The sequence below is a fragment of the Elaeis guineensis genome, chromosome 7 (genome assembly GCF_000442705.2).
Source record: "Elaeis guineensis isolate ETL-2024a chromosome 7, EG11, whole genome shotgun sequence".
In the NCBI taxonomy this organism is placed as follows: Eukaryota; Viridiplantae; Streptophyta; class Magnoliopsida; order Arecales; family Arecaceae; genus Elaeis; species Elaeis guineensis.
The window spans coordinates 8,782,503-8,805,565 of record NC_025999.2 but is presented as its reverse complement, the minus strand read 5'-3'; the positions used below and the strand labels follow the sequence as shown (position 1 = coordinate 8,805,565).

The following is a 23,063-nucleotide window of genomic DNA, read 5'->3' as shown; positions in this document are numbered from 1 at the left end:
AACTGAAAAAGATGAGTAAAATTTATGAAATGAGAAGAATCTTATAAAAAGCTGCAAATCAAACAGAAATGCTTTTAGTTGATGAGGCTGGAGAGTGGAGAGTTATAGAAGGTTAGGGAATATGGGTTTGGGGCTGTAACCAAAATCCACCAGAAAACCACGGCTTAATTATCAATTATGTCCTTTGAAGCAAGATACAGCTTTCTGAGTTGATGAACTAGTGCTACATTGCCTTAAAAGCTCAAGCAGTCGAATATTGTTATGCTTTGCGCTACTCCTAGGAGTCTGGAGCAGCAATTTTGAAATTTTTTATGGGATGCTAGGTAGGAGGGGCATGAGCTTCATCTACTTTTCTAGAAGATGGTTTGCCAATCTGTGTGGTTTGGGGGCTTTAGGATCCAATCCTTCTTTATTAGGATGGAGGCTATGATTCCAGACATGCAGCTAGATTTCTCATCTAGCTTGATTATTTATAGAGTACGATGATGAGGATTCGGTATGGAGTATGGAGTCAGAGGTCGTTAATCTGGATTGATTGTGGATACTCCGTTTGGAGGAAGATTTGCACTCGCATCCTAGCAGTGGTGGCCCAATCAAGTGGTTGCTTGGACATGGAACTTCGGTTGCTGTGAGCCATGACACTCGGATTTCCAACTTGTCGCTTTCTTGTTGGTCGATCTACATCGGCATAGAGGTAAATGACCGCCTACGAGAATATGATCTGATCACTGTCGATGGCAAGGGTTGGAGAAATCGGGATGTCATGCGTATTTTTGGTGGTCAGTTTGCTGATAGAATTTTTACTATCTTGATTTCTATCCATCAGAGTCAGGACTTGAGGATGTAGGGCCGATCTTGTTATCTTAATATTCCTATCAGAGATCTCGCTGAGATGAGCATGCTAGTGCCAGATAGGAAGATTAAGATTGCTTGGATGTAGAGAGTGGCCGTCCATCCCAGGGTTAGATTTTTTTTTGAAAGGTTGCCTGGGACTGGCTTTCAACTCAGACACTTCTTAGAGATAGAAATATGGAACTTTTGGCTACCTGCTCGATCTGTGGGCTAGAGAATAAGTCAATGGAGCATGCCCTCTTTAATTGTTTGAGGGTGAGTTTGATCTAGAGGATGGCAGGCGGTCAGCAACCCTTGGCTTCCTCCCTTCTTAGATACGAACCGTTAGAGTATGGCCAAGGGTTCATCTTGAGATGGTTGGATAAAGCGTACATTACTCATCAGATTTAGCTGTCTAGGAATAGCCTATTCTTTGAAGTCGAGATTGTGCTGATGCATCGGATGCTAGGGAGAGCCTGTTACTTAGTTGCGGAATATAGTCATTTTAGCATTGTTGGCTCGATTTTTGTTGCCTCAAATTTCTGGGACTCCCTTATGCACATGCAGTGATTCGGAGGATTCTTTTGATTTTTTGTGAGTCTCTTTTTTAGATGTTTGTTAAGATCAACTTCGATAGCAGTGTTAAAGATGACAGAGATAGTTCAACTTATCAAACCTTGCATAATCTCTAAGGTTATGCCTTAGACGGTATGTGGTTGTTTCACTTGCTTGGGAGGGTTTGGAGCATGATAGCTATGATAATAAAGAGTATAGGTTTAAGATTTTAAGGTTTTATCTTAGGGGTGGCAATGGATTAGGTATGGGTCAGGTCGACCAATATTCATACCCATCCCATCAGAAAAATATCTAAATCCGTACCCACTTATATCCATCTTGGGTCAGGTCGGGTTTACCCATCCTATACTCTCATTTTGAGTTTCAATTAAAAATCCTCAAAACCACTAGAAGAAACCCCTTCGATATTCCCGTCAAAAATCCTCAAACTGAAATCTAAGAAATCGAAACCCCTCTGATCTCCTAGGGTGCTCTCCTTTTGCATATATCTTCAAAAAAGAGAATGAATCAATAGGAAAAGGAGGCAAAAAGCAAAAAAAAAAAAGATCAATCTATACGAGAAAAAGCCTTACCTTTCAATTTTCTCTATCATTCCTCTGCAAGAGTCTCAATCAAGTGAGAGGCTTGGAGTGGCTGAATTGAGAAGCTTAGATAATGGCTAGGGTTTTGTTGGAGCCCTCCTTCCCTCTCTATTGCCCAATTGTGGGAGTCATGAAGCGACACCCATATGTATGGGACCTTAGCAATAGTAGTAGCTAAGAGGGTGATGTGAACTATGCCTGAATTAACTTAGCTGGTTCCAAAGAAGAACCATGAAGCATCTAACATTATGAATTCCATATTTATTTGTTGAAATAGGTCCCAAAAGGTCTAATGTTCCCTATCTTTGGAGTTTACCATCTATTGTCTTGAGGTGGTTTAGTCTAATACTCGGGTCATTTCGATGGTTTAATGTTCATGACAAGTTTTTTATTTTTTTTTTAAAGTAATCAAGAAAGAGTGCCTAAATATTTCATTAGTTTGACAAAGTAGCAACCATCATACACTAAAACAAGTGATATTTTGAGTGCTTTAGCATCTTTGCAAAGATGATTTACACTTGATCATAAATCATGGACTAGATCCTTTCCATTTCATGCAAAAAAATAGATAGGTCTAGTTTCAAAATAAGGGCCATTTGACTAACACTAAGGTGGTTGTGATTAAGTAAGAATTAGGATAAACTAGGATATATGCACTAATTCCTACTCAACCACAGACCATCTGAGTGTTAGTGATGAGAGCATGATATCTTACGAGCATTGTATAGGGTCATCAAATCATTAGACCTACTTTTCCTCCTACTTGCTAGGGCATCATTCTCTTAACATACTAAAGTATTAAGCATTATTGTGAGATGTGAATTCAAGAATAAAAAAATTATTGCTTTTCTATTTATTTTATTTTATTGTTGCATGTTTCATGTAAGGTTCTATTTTTCTTCTTGAAATGTTATATTTGTATCCTTTGTTTCTTTCTTGATATAGTTATTTCTTTTTAGAATAATTTAGTTTGATAATGGTTATGATGAATAATTATAAATTTTATTTTTTTTCTTTGCCTATTATTTGTATATGTTTATTAGATAATGATCATAATTAATTAGAAAAGGAAAACAAAGACTATCTTTTTTACTTGGATAGTAGATTAAAAAAAATAGAGAAGAAGGAATAATCTAATTAATGTTATTCATTGATATAATAAAAGGATATGATACTAAGAAAAATAATTTGGTGTGATTTAATAGGAAAAATCTATATAGGAGTTATGAGAATATAGTTGACAATATATATCGCAGAGCATGGATAAGTGCTAGGAGCTACTACGGTGTAACAAATATATTTCTAGTTACTATAGGCATGCGTAAAAGGTTAAAGTTAATCCCATGTCTTTTGATGCATGAAGTTATTATATATAATTAGGAAGATGTATCATGACATATATTATTTATGGTTGATATAATCAATAAAAAAAATTAGAAAAATGTAAATTAGGCTCATGAAGAAAATCTTCACAGGATGAGGGCTTGAATATTTGTAGAACAAAGATAATATATGGAATGTAAATTTAGTGAGAACGAAAATAAATATATGTTACCAATTAAGATTAATGATCAAGAGAGACTAGAAAATGGTCGGTTTTAGTATTTTTGGATTTATTATAGTAGATAATGGTAAGATTAATGAAGATATATGTAGTAAAATTAGTATTGGTGGGACGAAGTGGAGATGTGCATATGAAATATTATATGATAGATGCATACATTAGAAACTTAAAAAAAAAAGTTCTAGAATGATAGAAAAATCTACCATGATCTATAGTTTAGAGTATCAGGCAATAAAGAAAGTGCATAAAGATAAGTTAAATGTAATATAAATGAGAATGTTAATTAGATGGATGTATGGTGAAATTAGAAAGAATATCATAATAAATGAATATATTACAGAAGTTGCTAGAGTTTTAGGCTTTAATAAAAAATGTACTTTGATTTGTATTGAAGACTGTATCTAAATAACATAAATGTGAATTATGAGGAAGGGTATGAAGAACTTAGAGAAACATGACAGATGGACATACATAGAAATTATTAGCGAATAAGGATCCAAAAAATTGATCCTAAATAGTTGGAAAAATTTCCTCAAGAAAAAAAAGTTGGGAAAGAGGACTACGATTATCAGATGATCATGATTATGGTAAAGTTATAGGGAAGAAAAATTAAAATAACTAAACTAAAATAAAATAAAACAAATAAAATATTAAGTTTTTGACAATACGTTTAGTCCTGTGATAGAGAATGGGGATAAGGCAAGGGGGAGAGAGGATAGACAAGGATGAGGGAGGGATAAAGAGACAGCTAGGAGGAGGTTGTTGGGCCCTAGAGAGAGAAGACGAATTGAGTTATAGAGCTTAACAAGGATAGAGATTGGGGTCTATATATATATATATATATATATATGTCAAATAAAATATTTTCCAGATATTATTTCGATATCTGTAGGGATTTTGGAATTTGTTGAAATTTTTTTAACATAAAATATGAGAAACAAAATGTATGTTGGAATATATCAAATCTTAAGCTTTGTTTTTTTTTGGGGGGGGGATGAAAAGTAAACTTTTTTAGTTTATAATCGAATGTATGCAACCATACAACTTAATTTACATAAGGTTTTTTGATTTTTAAGATTTCAATATGGCATGCATTGGCTTTGCTAGTTCATGTGAAAGGAAGGTTTCATGTTGTCTATTGGGAGTACTACATGATATAGTTTCCATGCATTAATCCAGTATAGAACATTTAAGATGGAAGGTAGAAATATTTAAAAAAAAAAAAAATCTTTCCTTGTAATCTCAACAAATATTTCAAAACCAAGACATCCAAATTCCAAAGTTGAAATTAATACCTATTTTTAGATATGATTTTTAAATCGATTAACAATGGAAACACATACCTATTTATAGAAGCAACAAAAAAGGAAATATAAATCAATTGATCAAAATCAATATCAACATTCAAAACTTTCGCCCACACTACATAAATCCAAAACTGTTCGGTAGATTTCCAAAGGTTGGACGGGTTCAAGCCATGTGAATTTTGCTCATGCCAAGACGATGACCATGCGCGTGACATCCACCGTCCATTTCCCCTGTCATGATGGTGAAATTGACGACACGGTGCGATCAGAGGGCTCCAAATCCCGATGTTACAACAGCCAGAACGGGGAACTCCAGTCACCAGATAAAGTAAAAGGAAGGAAGAGAGCCACCGGCCTTCCTCCCTTGGGCGGTTAAGCTGCCAGCCTGCCACTTCTTCGGGCAAAACACTACCTTAATGCCGAGTTCTGGTCCCTGCGAATCCCAACAAAACCCTAGGGAAACCTCCCAAAAACCCTAGTGACCTTTCAGTCATTCTTCTTCTCTATCGAGATTCGGTGTTTAGAGAGGTTTAGATGGTAAAGATGACACATTCAATCCGTACTTAGTTTTTTTTTTTAAAAAAAATAGCGTTGTTGTGTTTTTTTATCCCCCTTAAGCATCATTTTTCTATGTTATTTCTATTTTGTGGCAATGCGACTACTTTGGGTTGCTGAAGTGAAATGGGTTTTGCTTAGAGTTTATTCTTTTGTACTTATTTTCTTCCTTATATTTCAGTTTTTTGTGCCATTTTTTGTGCTTTTTTTTTTTCCTGAAGTTGGGTAGGTTTTGCTTTCATATATTGCGTGCGAATCTTTTTTTAAATAATTAATGATGCATAAGTTTTGTTTATGTTTTCCTTTTGGTTACTCAAGTGATCTTGGCTTTTCTGATGAGTTTGTTTGCTTCGAGTGATGGTTCGATAGGTTTTCTTATATTGCAATTATAGATGAAGTTGTTGATCTTGGTTGCTGAGATTAAATGGGTTTTGCTTCACACTTATTTTTGATGCAGTAATGTTCTTGATTTTTGTTCTTTTTTTGTGGTTATATTTTCTTGATGAAGTTGTTGATCTTGATTGCTGACGTTAAATGAGTTTTGCGTCACACTCACTTTTGATGCAGTAATGTTCTTAAGTTTTGTTCTTTTTTTTTTTTTTTGTGGTTATATTTTCTTGATGGTAGCTGAAGTGAATAGGTAGTTTATGCTGGCAATGTAATTGCTTTTTGGTCAATAAAGCGAAGTTATTATGGTTTAACCTGTTCTTACATTTTTTTTGATCTGTTGGTTTCTTTATTTTACCTTTCCTGTCATGATGTATTTTATTTTATCACTAATTTGAGTTGGTCCTCGCTCATTTTGTTTGTTTTTCTCCGATTTGAATTTTTATCCTCCTCGTTGATTGGATTATGAGAATGGTGAGTGAGTTCTCGATGCTTTTCATTTTAATGGTCAACGGTCTAAATACAATATAGTAGGCTTTAGACTGCTTTGATTGATTTCCTTGTTTAAATTTATGGCTAGCAATATGTTGTTGTTTTTTAACTGTATTGAATGCCAGAATTTATCTGCTATTATTTGTAACATTAGCTTAGAGTCCGAAAATTCTAGAACAACAGAGACTTTCTTTTCTTGTTTTCCATTCACTGGATTCTCTCAAGTTACTGTTTTGAGTGCTTGTGTTTCAGTTTCTAGGTCCTTAATTTTGTCCCATCTAATTCCATGCATCTCTCCACATATCCAATAGCTTGTTGATTGTCAGATGTGACCATCCCTTTGTGCTTAAATTCCACCCTCTCTGGAGAATGTGAGGTTTCATTTCCTCTTTCTTTTTCCGTCCCAACATTTTTTTGCTGTATGTTATGGGAGATGTATGCTGAAATGGCTTCAAATTCAATGACATGGTTGAAACCAAGTTTTGTGAGGTTTAACCCAAAATTTATCTAGGGATGTTACACCTCCATAGTCACACTTTTGAAATTTAAGATTGAACCAATTTTTCCTTGTAAAATCTTTTACTATATTTCTTTTGTTTTTTCAGTATTTTCTAATGTCATATGGTTTTTTTGAGCTTATTTTTCGGTTAGTTAGGCTCAAGGAATAGCATGAGAACAAGAAGGAATGAGATGCTCATGATGTTGAAATTTAGATGAATTGCATAAAATGAAATGGAAATGATTTGAAATATAATATTGTTGTTCTTTTTTTCTTCGGTAAGCTAATTTGCCCTTTCGGTAGCATTAAGTCTGTATCTCATCACAAAATAAAGCCTAACACAATTTATATCACCTGTAGATTTTTGTACTATAACTTATATGAAGGATTTTGATATACTGATAGGAAATACTGAAGAATTAAGTAGACAATTGTTTTAATTTTATTCAGAAAATATTCCAGGAGAGATATAGATTAGTGACAGATATTGCATGGACTACCTCATGCATTTACTTTGTTTTAGCTGTTTCATAATTTTCTGGGCTCCGTAGTTTATTGTGAGAGCCCGTATTTCTCCCTAAAGTGCTAGACTGTTTGATTGGGGAAAAAAAGGAATCTTCATGGAGGTCTTCTCCAGCTGGTATGTTAAATCCTCGCTTCATATGCCATGCCATCTTCTCCTTGTTCTGAAAAGACATATTAAATGTCAGCATTAATGACTGATTTAACTGATTTTGTCCAAACTAATTTATGATGAGACCCAAACTCACAAGTGTTCATCATATGGGTTGACTGGCATGGTCTCCAATCATATAAATGACTACAGTCCTTTGTTTATCCAGAGGACTTTGTCAAATTTTGCATGCTATACTATCACAATAGCTCAGTCTAGCATGGACATTATGTTGCTAAATACTTTGAAAAATGATTTAGTTAATTAAGTTTGATGCAAATAGATGGAGTGAGACAATGGCTGTGGACAGGATAAAAATTTATATGTTTTAGTTAGTGAGCTAAATTCACCTTTCATTCTTCTGAAAAAATGGAGAGGTTCTTTGCCAACAAATGAAACATTGAACCTTCTGCTTCATGTAGAAACTGTGCTTGAATCACTTGAATATTGAAACATTTTCTGCGAAGACCAGGTAAATATCTTGCTGATTTCATTGACAGAGTTTTTTTGTGCAAATGTGATTACAATTTGAAACAGTCCTCACTTTGCTGTTGAAGTTAATCAGGAATAACAAGATAGGGATATTTGAGTTAAGCCATAGCTTCCTTGTAAATTTATGTGGCAAACAAATTAGTGGGGTCAGGCAAAGTCCCCTTTATTTCTCGAAAAGAAGTGGTTGCACTAGCACTTACAGGCTTGATTCATATCCTGGTTTGTTGGGGTCTGTCTGGTTTTCCTAGATCAGACCAAGATAATGGGGCCTGGTACATGAAAAACCAAGTTGTCTTGGTTGTTACTGCCTGCTGCAAATTGGGATGGTCTGTGACCAATTGTGACCAAACAGGACGTGTCGAAAGAAGGTGCTGGAGCCTCTTTTTCTTGTCCTTTTTGCTTCTTAGAGGACGAAAAAGAAGGAGAAAGAGGGGAATGAGATCTTCCACTATTATTACTGGTATTGTGAACCGAATCTAAGATTGTGAACCGAATCATGTCTTAGAAACCTCCCTTAATCTTAAATTGGAACAAACCCAAAAAAGGCCTCTAAACAACCACTAGAAACAACCAGCAAGAGAAAAAAACAAAAATAAACACTCAAAATGGTGTCATAGTGAATTATCAGGTGGCCAGTGTGTTCCAAGTATCAGTACAATACTGTACCAACCTGTTCCGGATTTATGTTGAGTCCAAGACTGGGATTTGCAACCTCGCTTTGCACTGTATGTTGAATTAATATCTACTGTAACATGAACCTTGTGCATTCAGATACTTCTGCCTAGATGCAATTGTTCCAAATAGATGTAATAAGTTATGGGTTCTGCATATGGTATGATTGAAGAACACTAGCTGTTAGCCTGACTTTATAATTTCTTCTTTCTGAACATAAATGATTTTCATTGAAATATTCTACCACAATCTCCTTCTTAATAAAGAAGGATGGATCTTTATTCTTTTCTTAGAAATTGCTATTAAGCCTTTTCTTTTGCATTATTTAGGGACACCATTTGTTTCCCAATTGAAGGTTGTTTTATTTATACATTTTCTTCTTCTTCTTCTTCTTCTTTGCAACATCTGATGTTTTATTTGAGGTTCTGGTTACTAATCTAGCACTGACATTGTTTTGTCCTACAGGATAAAGTTTGTGATATTTGCGGTGACATTGGCTATGCTGAAGCTATCATTACTTGTTGCATTTGCAAGAAAGCTTCAGAGCATATGTATGCTGTCTTTGTAATCCTCTAGATATTTTACCTCTTACTGTGCAGAAAGCATTCTATTTGATATAATTAATTTCTGTTTAATTCCAGTCAGCATTTTGCAAATCTTTCTTTGTACTGATTCTTAAAAATGGAGTTGTCTCCATCACTAACTAGTTCATATGGATAACCAATAAAGTGAGGGGATTTCCTGTTGGAAGACTGCTGCTCTAGCAAAAAATTGCATGGGCTTCTGTGCTTTCCTAGATCTGTTATATGATAATTGATGTATTTCATGCACTAGCAGTCCCATTATCATTTTCGGTTCCTAATAAAATTTATGAAAATAACCAGTTGTCTAGAACATCAATCCTAATCAGACTTGCTAAACAAAATAGGTGTTCATTTAGGGTGGTGAATGTGTGGTTTCTATATCCTTAATTAACACCGGTCCTTTCACTTGAATTGTACAAATTAGTACTGCCATTTAGGAGTATCTAAGTTGCTTGATTGCCATACATGGAAGTTGCTGTCTCCATGAGTTTAGTTCACTTTGTCAATCCAGCTACAACTTGTTTCTGTTTATGGGCTATGTGGTTTGTCCATTGGACTAGTTGGTCTGGCAAACAAACGCCCAATTCAGGCACATCTTGATCATACTCTCAGAAAATCCATCCCAATCCATTTCCTTTCATGTGACCAAATCTGCATCCATAATCATCATTTCAGCTTTTAATGTTGCCTGAGAGATTGGTTTTCTATGTCCAGCTATTGTACGCCACCAGAACTTGGACCCGTTGAAGGTTTATGGTGTTGTCTTGAATGTTTAGCAAGTCATCATCCAGATGCAAAGATGAAGGAAACATTCACTAATCAGAAGATCATGCAAAATGATTGTTCTGATGCTGAGGAAGCTAATACGCAGCAGGGAAAACGGTTGCCATTGGTTGAGACCAGAAATTCTAAAATTAATTATGACAAACGCCAATCATCTAGGAAAGAAAAAGGTTCTTTTAAGAAAACAGAGATGGCAAAAGTGAAGTTTATTTCTGATAAGGAAGCTGCCTTGCTTGGCACTGAATCAAAATCAAGGGCATGCAATACAAAAGAAAGTTTGCATACCTCGCAGATGTCTAATACCAAAACAAAAGCATATGACTCGCAAAGAAATCTGCCTGCTGTGGTGAATTCTGGAAAAAAGATGATGACATATGATAGATGGAAAAACCAACATGTGTCATCACATCAAGCTGCTGAGGGAAATATAATACCACCTTCTACATATAAATGTACAACTCCCAAAATGTCTAGAATTGTAAGTTCAGACACTCTAAAGACTGTCACTCAGACAAACAAGGGAGCTGTCGGTGCCAGAGTGCATCTTTCTTCCTCAAAGTGTGTAATGACAAAGAAACATGTTGTGGATGACAAGAAAGGAAAGATACAAAAGAACAAATCTTCAGGTGGGTTTGCCACATTAAGGCAGCTTTGTTTTGACTATTTTGGTGCACATATTCATAGATCTTTCATCTTATTTGCATACTTGTTGCTTTTTCTTGAATTTTACACCAGGAGATGAGGCTTTTGAAGCATTTTGCATCAAAGGTACTATGGAGGGATCTGCTGATGAAACAAATTGCAAATCTAATGCTCTGTCCCTATTTACCAAGGATGAAAAGATGACATATAGTGCTCTAGGTATGCATTTATGAACATATCTAAATATTAATAGATTCATATGGTATCTGGTACATCTCGAAGATGGCTGATCTCTTGTATGCCATGTCTTCGTGTCTTACTTCCCCTTGTTTTCCATCCATAGATAAAAAGACTACTGTTGCTGCTACTGTAGAAAGGCCTATGGAAATCTGTTCTAATGCTGGAGAATCTGAATCTTCCTCAAAACGCATCAGACACATGCAGTTAGATCTTGGCATTGATAGTACATGATATTACATGAATTATAAAGAAAATTTTAGGTGTCCTCATGTCACGCCCCCGACTTGAGATCATGAGTCGAGGGTCATGGCAACCGCCGCATACTTATGAAGAACTCTCTCCATTAATATGCAAGGCATCTCATCACGACATCAATGCATCACAGCGGAATAAAATTCAAATAATACTTATTATTCGACTTTAATTCAAATAACTAAATCAAATGCCTTACAGAATAAAATTCCATAGTCTTACAATTACATCTCAATAAATCTTTATCTAAAATAAAATGTTAAAGTCTTCCTCTAATTCACTCTCCCATATTGAATCTCCAGATCAAGCTAGATCTCTGAATCTGTAAAAATAATAAAAACTCATCATGAGCTAAACAGTCTAATAAGCAATGTGCACTTTAGCTAGATAAAGTCAGTAATAACAATATACTGAAAAATAAACATACATGATGCATCAATTTAAACATAAAATACTAATCAAAATAAGATCATTCAAATTCAGTCTTTCAAAATTCATCTTCAAATTCAATTCAGTTTATAAATCAATTTCTTTCAAAACAACATACATATCTCAACAGTCATGAACTAAATCAAAGTACCATCGTATAATCCTCAATGGCAGGGTATCAAAGTACCAGCACACAATCTCCACTGGTAGAGTATCAAAATACCAGCATATAACCCCTACTGGCAGGGTATTGAAATACCAGTATACAACCCCTGCTGGTAAGGTATCGAAATACCAGCATTTTACCCCCATTGGCGGGGTTCGAAACTTAGTTAGGTTGCGAGTCAAAATTCATCTCAATTCCAAAATATTTTTTCATATTCCAATTTAAAAAGTTCATAAACCAGACAATATCAAAATCAATCAACATAACTTAATATGATTATTCATAAATCAGAAAGGAGCATATTCAACAATTCAAAATACTATATATCATATTCATAAATCATGCATAATTCAATATAAAAAATATTTTATAACTTGCTGATAAATCTAGAAGTGAAGCATTACTTACCTCATACGTATTCCAACAATTCCATATAATTTGATAATTTTTTTCAAAATCTTCAATTCATAGATCCAATCACAGTACCCGACTGTTAAACTTCTTGTCGAGATAGTTACACCACTATACATAATTAAATCCAATAATCAGAAAGGATACGAATAATCAAGGAAGACATGGTGAACGGTAGTCACATCTTATGATCTACATCGGTCCAATCATGTTAACTTTATATAATTAAGGATGATCAAATCTAAAGATTCCTGATCTTGTCAAGGTAGATGCCTGCATACTGTTCGACTACTGTGGATTGGAACTTTTTTTGCTGTGATCGGATCAAAATTATTTAAAAGAAATCCATTCAGCGGCTAATCTTAGAGAGATGACTTCAAGAGAGAAATTCATTAAGAGAGAGAAAATTTTAGAGAGAGAAAGTGAAGAGAGAAAGTCCAACATTTTAGAGAGAGAAAGCTGGGGTTCAAACTCAGAGCAGGGAGAGATGAAAGAGAGATAAACTCTCTCTTCTCTCTTTTTTTTTCTCTTTTTCCCTTTTTCTTTCTTTCTTTTTTTTTTCTTCACAAGACAGAGGACCTGTGCGTCCTCTGTCTTCTTCTTCTTCATTCACGGAACAGGGGGCTCTTGCTCCTCCTTGTTCCCGACAAGGAGACCCCCCCCCCCAGCCGACCACCACTCAGGCCGATGACGTCAAGCGGCCAGGTCCGGTGACCGACGGCGGCCAAACCACAACGGGAAAAAAACCAAAAAGAAAAGGAAAAACAGGGGATCCAAAAACTATGGTTTTTGAACGATTTTCAGCAAATAAATTCAGTAAAAATTTGAAATCTAAACTAGGAGAGATTGAGGGAAAAAGTAGGAGTGGCTTACCTTAATTTAGATGGAATCTAAGTTGATTTGATGGCCAAATTAAAAGCTACCTGCTGGAAATCCAGAAGAAAGTAAGAAGGAAGAAGAGCAGCAAATCTTAATGATTTTCAGTGAGAATAACCAGAGGAATTAGAGCCTTTAAATAGGGTTTTAATGGGGAGGATTTTGAGTTTGATTTAAACTTTATTTCCTAGTGATTTTAGGACTTGGATTGGAGAAGAAACTCCTTCGGGAGTTCATGCGCTCACTGCCTCCACTTCCACGCTATTTTTCAGCACATGCAGTGCACGTGCTGGTCCTTTTTTTTTTTCCTTTTGCTGCTTCAAGATTTGTGCAGGGGCTTTGGGGTATCACACCCCACATTCTGCTTCTTCTGATACATTACGAGTGAGCTTTTATTTTTTCTTGTCTTCTTTCATGTTGTCTCTTAGGACAAAAATGTGCTTCAAATGTTGAGCCTGTTAAAACATCGGTACCTGATACTGTACTTGGAGGCTCAAATGATGAGATAAATCTTCTTCCTGCTGGTGGTCCAGGAAACAGTATGTTCTTGATTTTCATATATCTTGAACTAGCTGTACTGATACAACACTTCAATGTCTATAATCAAAGTTTGTCTGGTAATGTATTTTTAAATAACAATTAATGATGCTTTTGGCAGGCTCAGTTGTCTGTTCTGATGTGCAAGGAAATAGACGTTGTTATCAAGATGTGGATCAGCCACTAATATTGCTTATTAGTCCAGATATGAAGTTTTCAAACTGTCCTGTTCCAGATATCTGTTGGAAGTAAGTAATCCATCTTTGCCTATCAGGTTATTAAATTAAAAAAAGAAAACAAACTTGGAACCTGTAGCCCAAAAATTCATGGCTCTGTGTTAAAAACCATAGTCAGTTGTTTTTCATGAAATGAAGTTGGGTACCAGTTATGTTCATGTAAGTAACATAATGCGCTGATATCATATGCATGTAAATGTGCTTTTTATAATGTTTATTTATTTGCTGCAGACACAATTTATGTGAAAGGTGGTGTATATTAACTGAATTTAAGTTATTTCTTTTAGTGGATGATTCCACATTCACATTCACTCCAACACTTGTGATTCTAGTTTTATCGTTCCTTGATTCCTTTGAGGGGTTCTGTGCTTTGACAGATGGTCTTGCAGATGCGTTGTTAAACTTGGTCTCATTACCAGCAAATTTTTCTTGATGATTAATTTCTGCTTCAACCTTCTTTGCACTCATATATTCGCTTTACCGATTTGCAGATCTTCTCTGGCTTTTGGCTGTAATATATGTAGGAACCAGAACAAACCAACCAGATGAATACTGTTTTTCCCTCTTGTCAAATTAATTCCATTTAGTGTAGATATGTTTTTTTGGCTTGAACATGTAGCACTTTGTCCCGCCAGGTAAATAATGTCCAGCAATAGTTCTTTCTCCTGATTTGTTTGTTTATTCCCCAAATGTTTGAGTCTTGTGGTCTGAGAGTTGTTTCTTAATGTTAGCTTTAGCTACATTTGTTTTGAGAATATGAGAGTGGATTAGGGAGTGTTATTCTTCTTAGCTAAGTTTTTTAAGTTTTTAGCTGGACTCGCAGAACGAGGGCAGTTTATCCAAAAAAGGAAATGAATAAAATGACATTACTCTAGGATAAGATTATTCCAATTTCTGACCTTTCCTTGGAGTGATTATTCCAGGAATAAGCTTACAATATCTTCCCTATTTTCTTCTTGTTCTTAAACCTGTTTGGCATGCATAAGTATTATGAAAGGCATAATCCTGATTTATTACTGAACCAAGTGCAACATTTAAAGGCCTGTCTGGTTGCAGGTATCCCTCAAGCAGAGATAGTTTATCTAGCAATCCCACCAAACAGCTTTATTGTGGTGTAAGATTAGGCTAGTCAATGCTGCGTATCCTCTTAACTTGACAGTTATTGTTGAGGGGAGATGCAGGTTTTGTATTATTCTCTCTCTCTCTCTCTCTCTCTCTCTCTCTCTCTCTCTCACACACACACACACACACACACACACACACACACACACACACACACGCACGCACTTCACCTTTTCCCACTTTTCAGTTATTTCTACCAATTCCCAACTAAACATTTTATTCTTAACTTAGGATAAAGGAACCTTGGAGTGATAGCTAATGTTAGGGTCAACTATCCCTGGGTTTTCTAGCCTGCAACCAAATGCACCTTTAGAGTAACCACCGTTTTTTCAATTGCAATGTGGTGGTCTGCATGAGAAAAAGCCTGAGCATGGGATGGAAGAAAAAGTATGCATTAAAAAAAGACTATTCTGTGGAAGAGGTTAAATAACTTAATGAAATACACTTGGGAGTTGGATTGGAAGCACTCTTGTATATATTCTCATGAATGATAACACTGAAAGTGAAGCAATTTGATTGCTGTAAGAATGGTAACACTGAATTCGTTCAGATATTTTACATTCTAAATAAGCAATATTAGTGTTAGTTTACAGAGCATGGTATCTCAACTGGTGTATTGGTGGTTAATTGTTTGTAATCATATCCCTGGTTATGGGTTTGAATCCATTTTTCCTCCAATTGTTAAAATTTTTTTAAAAATGCAGGGTATGTTGGTTATATTCTCTTTTTATTTTTGGATGCATTTTGTATTCAGATGCATACGGTTTTTTTGCATTTTTGTTTTGTGGTTTATTTACAATCATGATTACACCACCACTGATATGGTGGACAGGATCGTTGAAGTTTTATTAGTACATGAGTAAGCATTGCATGCCTATTCCTCATAACATTTCTCCCATTTGACTTCTTCCATTTAATTGCATATCTTGTGTCTGGAATTGGTGCATTGTTTCACTTGAACCCATGAATCAGCATCCTGGTCAATTCAAAGCAATGCCATATTTTCAATATTCTATAATTATATTGTCTTCTGGTGGTCAATCAAATCCTTGCTTTGTAACCTTTTGATTATCTGTGGTTGTCTTTATGAATTGCAACATCATTTGTAATTGAAAAGAAGATAGTCATTATTTTTACTTCATAATATATTCTATTGAAGTTTTTTTATTCCTTTATAAAAAAGTCGACAAGGTAGCAATTTAATGCATGCATCATATGAAGGTAGGAATCAGCAAATTTTCTTCTGCAAAATCTGTGACTTGGTTTTTGAGGGTTACCCTTGGCAATGAAATCCTAATATAATTCTACTATAGTATTGCGAAATAAATGGATGCTTAGTCTTTCAAACAGTATCATTATTTTTTTTTTTGTCGAGAGGTGTTTTTGCAAGTACTATAATACTGGTTCTGGTGCCTCTACTGGATAGGTACTAATGTGGTATGGTTAACATGTGCTCACACTATTTTGTTTTAATTTTTTCTTGTGCTGTTTTATAGGTGCTATTATGGTTTTGGTTAGTTTAGGGCCCTAAAGTGCAGTACATTAAACAAACTGCATATTTTTAAAATTAAAAATAAAGAAAAAACCACACATCTCAGATGTCAACATCTGAGTTGTTTATTTGGAAATTACACATGTAGTGCTTGGTAGGCTCACAATCATCCGGGTCAGGTGTTAAATTTGAATTCTCGATCTAGTATGACTTATGATACTATCTCCGACTGTTCTCTATTGTTGATAAGTTCTCATTTTGTATTTCATTTAGTTTTATCTGCATTTGAATAGTTGTTTATTTGGAAATCAATTTTAAATTCACAAAAATTCTGAGAATAAAATTTCTTGAGGGATTTTGTGGATGAATCAGCTGGTATGCCATGTATTTTTCTTGATCTGAGCAAAAAGTGTTTTTATCACTATTTTTGAATAGTTTTTATTTGGGAATCAATTTTCAATTCTCAAAATTCTGGGAACTAAAATTTCATGAGGGATTTTGTAGATGCACGAGCTGGTACACCATGTATTTTTCTTGATCTGAAGAAAAGTGTTTTTATCAGTTTAATTTTAAAATTATGCTAATCCTGGGCTAGATGTGAATGCTCTTGAACGAGCACAAAATTAATGTAATTTAAGCCTTAACATGGTTGATGTGCACATATACATTGCAAATGTCTTACCTTTTTCCAAAATTATTTTTGTTTTATTTTAATAATTATTTTACCCAAAAAATAGAATAATCGTATAGAAGATCATCAGAAAGTTTCCAGCATTTTATGTTGATGTCCAACTACAAAATAATCAACTCATGCCAAAAGGAGTTTTTTTTTTTTTTTTTTGAATTTGTTGACTTAGGCAATTTTAATGGAAAAATAACTAATTGAAAAAATGCAGAGCCGAACCGCCTTCCCTAGATGTGTCTCTAGGATTAGGACAACTTTGGTCCGCATCAAATAAATCAGATCTAAGTGAATGAAGCTGCCCTCACTCTTCTCTCCCTCCACTCATTCTTTGCCTTGGAACAAGCATAACCAAGCAAAGAAAGGCAGCTGGGCTGCTTTTTGACTCAGTACTGATCAGTGCTGAATGGAATTGCTATGTGCTGGTTTGTGTCACTTGGTATCAGTTCGTGCTGAATGGTATATTTGTCCAGGAACCAGATCCCAAGTAGCTCTCACTAACAATCTGGTAAGATATGCCTGGTAGGGCTGGTACCAAGATCGAGTACTGACCATGTCTCAAATGCACATTTGCTGTCTATCTAATATGATGTGTTTGGTATGGATTGGTAGTTTTGGCAATTTTTCACAATTACTCGGTTTTGAACCTGAGACCTCTTTCATAGAGAGTTAGGATGACCCAGCTGAACTAACAATTATTGGTATTGCCTGGTATTGCAATACTCGCTTTTTTGAGATTTTTGCAAGAATGATGCCTACATAAGCTCACTACTATCATGATTCAAATCTTTCTTCATTTTGTTACTTAAGAACTCTCATTTACTAAAATCTTTCTGATTTTAGCATCCACAACCCTCTCCCTAGAGTAGGTAACCCATCTCACAAGCACAAGTTTTTTTGTCCGTGATCTGGAGTGGAGGTTTTCATTGACCGCTTGGTTCTTTTGATCTTTTATCATCTGACAAATGAAGCAGTGATAATCCAATTGTTTGTCAGGTGTAATATGCAAAACAATTGTTTTTTTGCCTAATTCACGATGCTTCTGTTGTTAGGTTAATTAGAACATTTGGGTCTTTCTTCACCCCCACCCTCTTCCCTGTTTTCTTTGATAATTCTGTTTCTCGTTATATTTTTCATTTTTGTATTAGTTGCCATAAACTTATACCAATTTTGCAATGGTAATCAGAGATGAAGTATGCTATTCATATTATATTTTTGATACTGTGGAAAGAAGGTGATCTTACAATTACAAACAAAAACCTATGCCCATATTGAATGTGTTTCCTTTACGTAACCATGAATTAAGCATCTTGACAGACCATATAAAACTACAGAGCAAAAGCGTATGTGTGCAGCTTGATCTTCTATTCCATTCATTGATGATATAGTACAAAATTTACTGATAATTGACTCTATCTTATCATAGGGGGGCTTTTGACGTTCTTAATGAAGATTTCCATGTATGTTGTGGAATTCAAGCTCACTTCTCTCGCCAGGTGTCATGTAAAGCTTATGAAGTCACAAAACAAATTCCCAAAGAATTGAAGTTCAAGGTCATACCTCGTGCCCGTGTTTGGCCAAAAATCTTTCAATTCGATCCACCCACATGCGAGGATATTGGATTATACTTTCTCCCTTCTGAAATTCCGAGGTTTGCCTGCTACTCTGTTCCAACTAAGTTTTTTTAGATTCACAATCTGCTGGAGTGGAGTGATTGCTGCAAGATGGGGTTTTTATAGCGGCCTCATGGCTCTAGTTGTGATCACCATTTTGATATAGTTGCTGACAACTGTCACAATTCATTTAAATTTTCATTTTTTTTTTAATCAAAGATAGTGGGGGAAAATATTCTTTTTCTTAAAACATCTTTTTTGTAGGTCTAAAGAGAACTATATCTGTCTTTTAGAGCATGTGAACTCTCACGATTGTGCATTGCAAAGTCAAATAGGTGATGTCAAATTACAGATATATACATCTAAGCAATTGCCTGCAGACTCTGAAGGTAAGTTTGCGTTTTATTTGTTTTAGTTTTTAGGCTTTTTCCTTCAGTCCATGGCTCGATGCTATATGCTGGAGCCATTCCTCTGAAAACATGTAGTGAAATATGGATAGCATCTGTTTTGTAATTTATAAGCACTTCATACTTGCTCATCCTCCAGACTGTGAATGCAAGATGTTGCATCTTTCTTGTATAACCTAATTTGTATGTCACGATTGTTAAGTAAATTTGTTGCCTGTCATTATCACTCCTCTTTTACCAAAATTGTGCTTGTTTCAATGCATTATAATGTAACATGGGGGCAGATTGATATATAATAATGTTTCATGTTTTTCTATATGAGCAGATGCTAATGCATGTCCAAATCATGCCATCTCACAATTATGATCCAAACTAAATTTCCATTGGCATGTTAAACTCTTATGCAATTTAATATATTCTTTTGTAGTGATTGTAGGAGTCTAAATCTGCCAGCACTTTGGGTTTTAACAGTAATATTGGAACATTGTGCTACATTATCAGGACCAGCTTCGCAGATGTATTTGTGGGGAATCTTCTGCCATGTGAAACATAAGAAACTCAACTGTGATATGCAGAAACAACCCTCCTCCAAGACTCCTATTACTTCTGTAAAGACTTGCAATGAATCAAATAACCATCAGAAAGGCAATTGTACAGAAATTCATAGTACTGGGAAAACTATATCAAGTCCTGTACCTTTATTTGATCCTCCTCCTGGATTTCAGAAGCTGAGATCTGAAGTGCATAGAAAGGGGCCTCCAGTCATGTCTGCACCAAAGGATGTGAGGAGGTCAATTTCATCAGAATCACCACCTGTTTTTCCAAGGCATTCTCCAGGAAATGAAGGTAGTTCATCTAGGCTGCCTGGCAGCATGACATCCCTCATGTGCAAGTCGACCAGACCAACAATGGATCATCAGGTTTTTTTTTTTTTTTTTTTTTTTTTGTTTTTTGGAAAGATAAAAATTATAAGCTACATGGAGAATAAGATTACCAGAATTCATAACTATTTACTTTTGAAGTTTACTGTTGATATTTAATGAATAAATCCTTGTTTCATCTCTTTTTTTGCTTAGTTCTCTTTTCTTGAAGTGGATGTTGATCTTTCTTTTGATTTAAATCTATGTAGCATTTTCTGTCATCTATTGCTGTACTTTTGTTTACTTCTGGTGATCTATCAAGTCTTAGCATCAATATTTTCTTCATCGATTTTTTTTCATGTGGTGCCTTTCTTTTTCCTTTCTTCTGATCTGGCATACTAAAAGTGCTTTATATTGGAGTTTTATGTTGCAATATAACATGAAGTAAACATGACATAAAAAGAAATGTAAATAATGGGAGTTTGAGAGGCATCGGGAGTGACCAATGGCACTAGAAAAATACATAAACGCTCCATCAGACTGAAATTGTTTACTGATTGTACACATGTTTTTGTACTGATGTTCGGATATTTCAGTTTTCAATCAAGTGTATCTTAGCATTATAATACTCTGGAAGAAACTTTGCGTCCAAGAAATAACACAGTTTAATTTTTTTGACAGGAGTTGGGGCATGCACACAGGTCAAGGGGCAGCAATACCATTGACAGCAATCGAACTCAGCATGATGGACATTATACCATGAAAGCTGGAGACACAGGAAAGAGGAAAATGTGGCAGGGTTCTAGTAGTGTGAAAGATAACAAGAAGGTTCCTTACGATAAAGTTTATGGTACACCATACCGGTCGGTGTTGGAGCGTATTAGGCATACCATACCATATAGGTATCAAAACAACAAGCAGTACAGAGAGTGTACTGAGCATCAATATGCTGAACGAGCCTCCATTCCACATGTATCAGCATCAAATCAGGATGGTACTGGTATAGGATCCAAAAGTGAGAGCCGGAAAAGAAAATCTAGTGGGTTCGGGAACCCCACTAACAAGCAACAACATGAAGCATCTACAGATTATGATAATCGTTAAGTAGTTGTAAAGCCGATTCATGCCATTCAAGATGCATCCTCCAACTTTACCCTTGAGAGGATCATGACAACAAGACCTAGAACTAAGTACTAGTCAGTCCTGACCTTTTTAGACCTCACCTTTTTACCTTGAGTAGTGGTGGTAAGAGATTGTATTTTAACTGGTCTAATGATTAGACTATATACTGTTTCCAGTTACAGTTTATGCATGCTTTATGCTGATTTTTGATATCAGATACATATGCTGATTCTTTACTCTCATAGTTGTATATACCTTATTTGTGCTTTCAATCATGTGGTATGCAAAATATTGTGTTTGTGGAAATATGGATAATTTTTTTCCTTTTATCCCCATGGGTGCATGTTTTATGTGCTCTTTTTGTAATATACTCTTATGGGCATGCTTCTGTTTGGATGCTGGGCATGTAAATCATCAGATTTGTTTGGATGCTTGAAAAACTGCTTTTATAGGTGGTTCTTGAAAAGCTCAGTTTTTTATTTGTTTGTTATATTAGAAAGCTCACAAAATTAGCAGGCCTGTAACTAGTATTCAGGATGATAACTCCATTTTTATGGAAATGACTTTGTTTTCCATTTCCTCTTCCATTGGTTTTCTTCCAAATAAATCTATCCTACGCGAGTAAGTTGGCTCGTCAGAGGCTGTAAAAGAAGTGGATGAGACCGGGGAAGTTGTGGTTTTGGTAGCCTCTCAAATCCATGGGCTTTATACGTATGCCAACAAATCCAGTCAAGGATTCTAGCATGAATGTTTTAAGTTGTTGATGTGCATAAAATGGTAAGCCCCCCTCCCCCCTCCATTTCTCTCTCTCTCTCTCTCTCTCTCTCTCTCTCTCTATATATATATATATATCTTACCTTCTCAGTGTCAGATCCCGTATCAATTTCGTCTTATTGGTTCAGTATACCAAATGTTGTTTTCCTTTCCATATCACGTGCTGGTTTGGTATCGGTACAGTCGATTAATGTAGTCTACCATCCCGGTGTTAGTTGATCATGTGCCTACGTGTGTTGATCTCATGATATTCTTTTAGAAATATTCTACATACTTCTTTCTCCGGGAAATAAGCATCAAGGGAAAGAAGGTCCATAGAATCGTACTATGCTATTAATAAGTAAATGAGCATAACAGACATTGACAAGGCATAAGAATTTGATAGAAATAAACTAGAATTATTTGGAGTACCAGCACTCTCTCCGGCAACCTTACCAATTTGACCCTAAAGCAGTGCTTGGTTAGTCGGCTCTACTTTGTATGCAACGTGGGGCACTCAGAGGAAGCTGCACGTACAACTCGTCATGAGCACTTCAGATGCGAAAGCCGGCTTTTAAATAAATAATTTTGACTTACCAATCACATAATCATATCAAAAAAAAAAAAATCATAATTACAAAGATATCTAAATATAAGATCTTAACATCTGTCGTAGAAGAGATCTATCGATCAAGATCAATCCTTGACAAGCTCATACTTAAGGTGATGTGGTGAAGTCACACCAGCCGTGAGCCAAGACACCATTCATTTAGCCAACTGTACAGATGAAACTACATCCGGCACCTATGACTAACAATCTCGATACGGGAGAGAGAGATTCCTCCCACGATGAAGATCAGAATATTGTCTAATATCCTACAGAGCTAGACCTAACTAATAGATTCTGGCTAGCGGCCTACGGGCTCAACTTCCAGATAAAAAAAATAAAAAGAAGGACCCCAAAGTAAGCAAATAAAAGTAAAAAAAGACAAGTAAGAACACCCACAGGCACAGAAGAGCTCTGGCTCCATCCTTGTTATCTCTTCTCTCCACAATTTTCAAAGCTTTAGCTAACTTAAGCATTAAAGGGTCTCCCACCAGAACACCCCCGACGAGTATGGACTTCTTTTGTAGGTATCCTCCAACATTGTAGATCTCGATCAATGCCCAACTTCAATCACGTCAGCACCATACTGGAGCCTTGTAGCAACAAATTGGAACTAGAAG

At 35.5% G+C, this 23,063-nt stretch overlaps 1 protein-coding gene across 3 annotated transcripts; it reads left to right on the top strand.

Moving 5' to 3' along the window:
• The first annotated feature begins 5,131 nt into the window (after window positions 1-5,131).
• On the top strand, window positions 5,132-21,325 carry LOC105049074 (PHD finger-containing protein 1). 3 transcript variants are annotated; one of them, XM_073261080.1, is made up of 10 exons: window positions 5,132-5,396; window positions 9,095-9,180; window positions 9,928-10,622; window positions 10,732-10,857; window positions 13,441-13,551; window positions 13,671-13,797; window positions 18,508-18,732; window positions 18,959-19,083; window positions 19,603-19,947; window positions 20,643-20,901. In XM_073261080.1, exons 1-10 carry the CDS (start codon window positions 5,394-5,396, stop codon window positions 20,684-20,686), a joined length of 1,887 nt encoding a protein of 628 aa, XP_073117181.1. In that variant the 5' UTR covers window positions 5,132-5,393; the 3' UTR covers window positions 20,687-20,901. The 3 variants fall into 3 exon arrangements, with proteins under 3 accessions (XP_073117181.1, XP_073117180.1, XP_073117179.1); XM_073261078.1 differs by having other exon boundaries at window positions 5,157-5,396; window positions 19,603-20,021; window positions 20,643-21,325; XM_073261079.1 differs by lacking the exon at window positions 13,441-13,551 and having other exon boundaries at window positions 5,156-5,396; window positions 19,603-20,021; window positions 20,643-21,325.
• The last annotated feature ends 1,738 nt before the right edge of the window (window positions 21,326-23,063 follow it).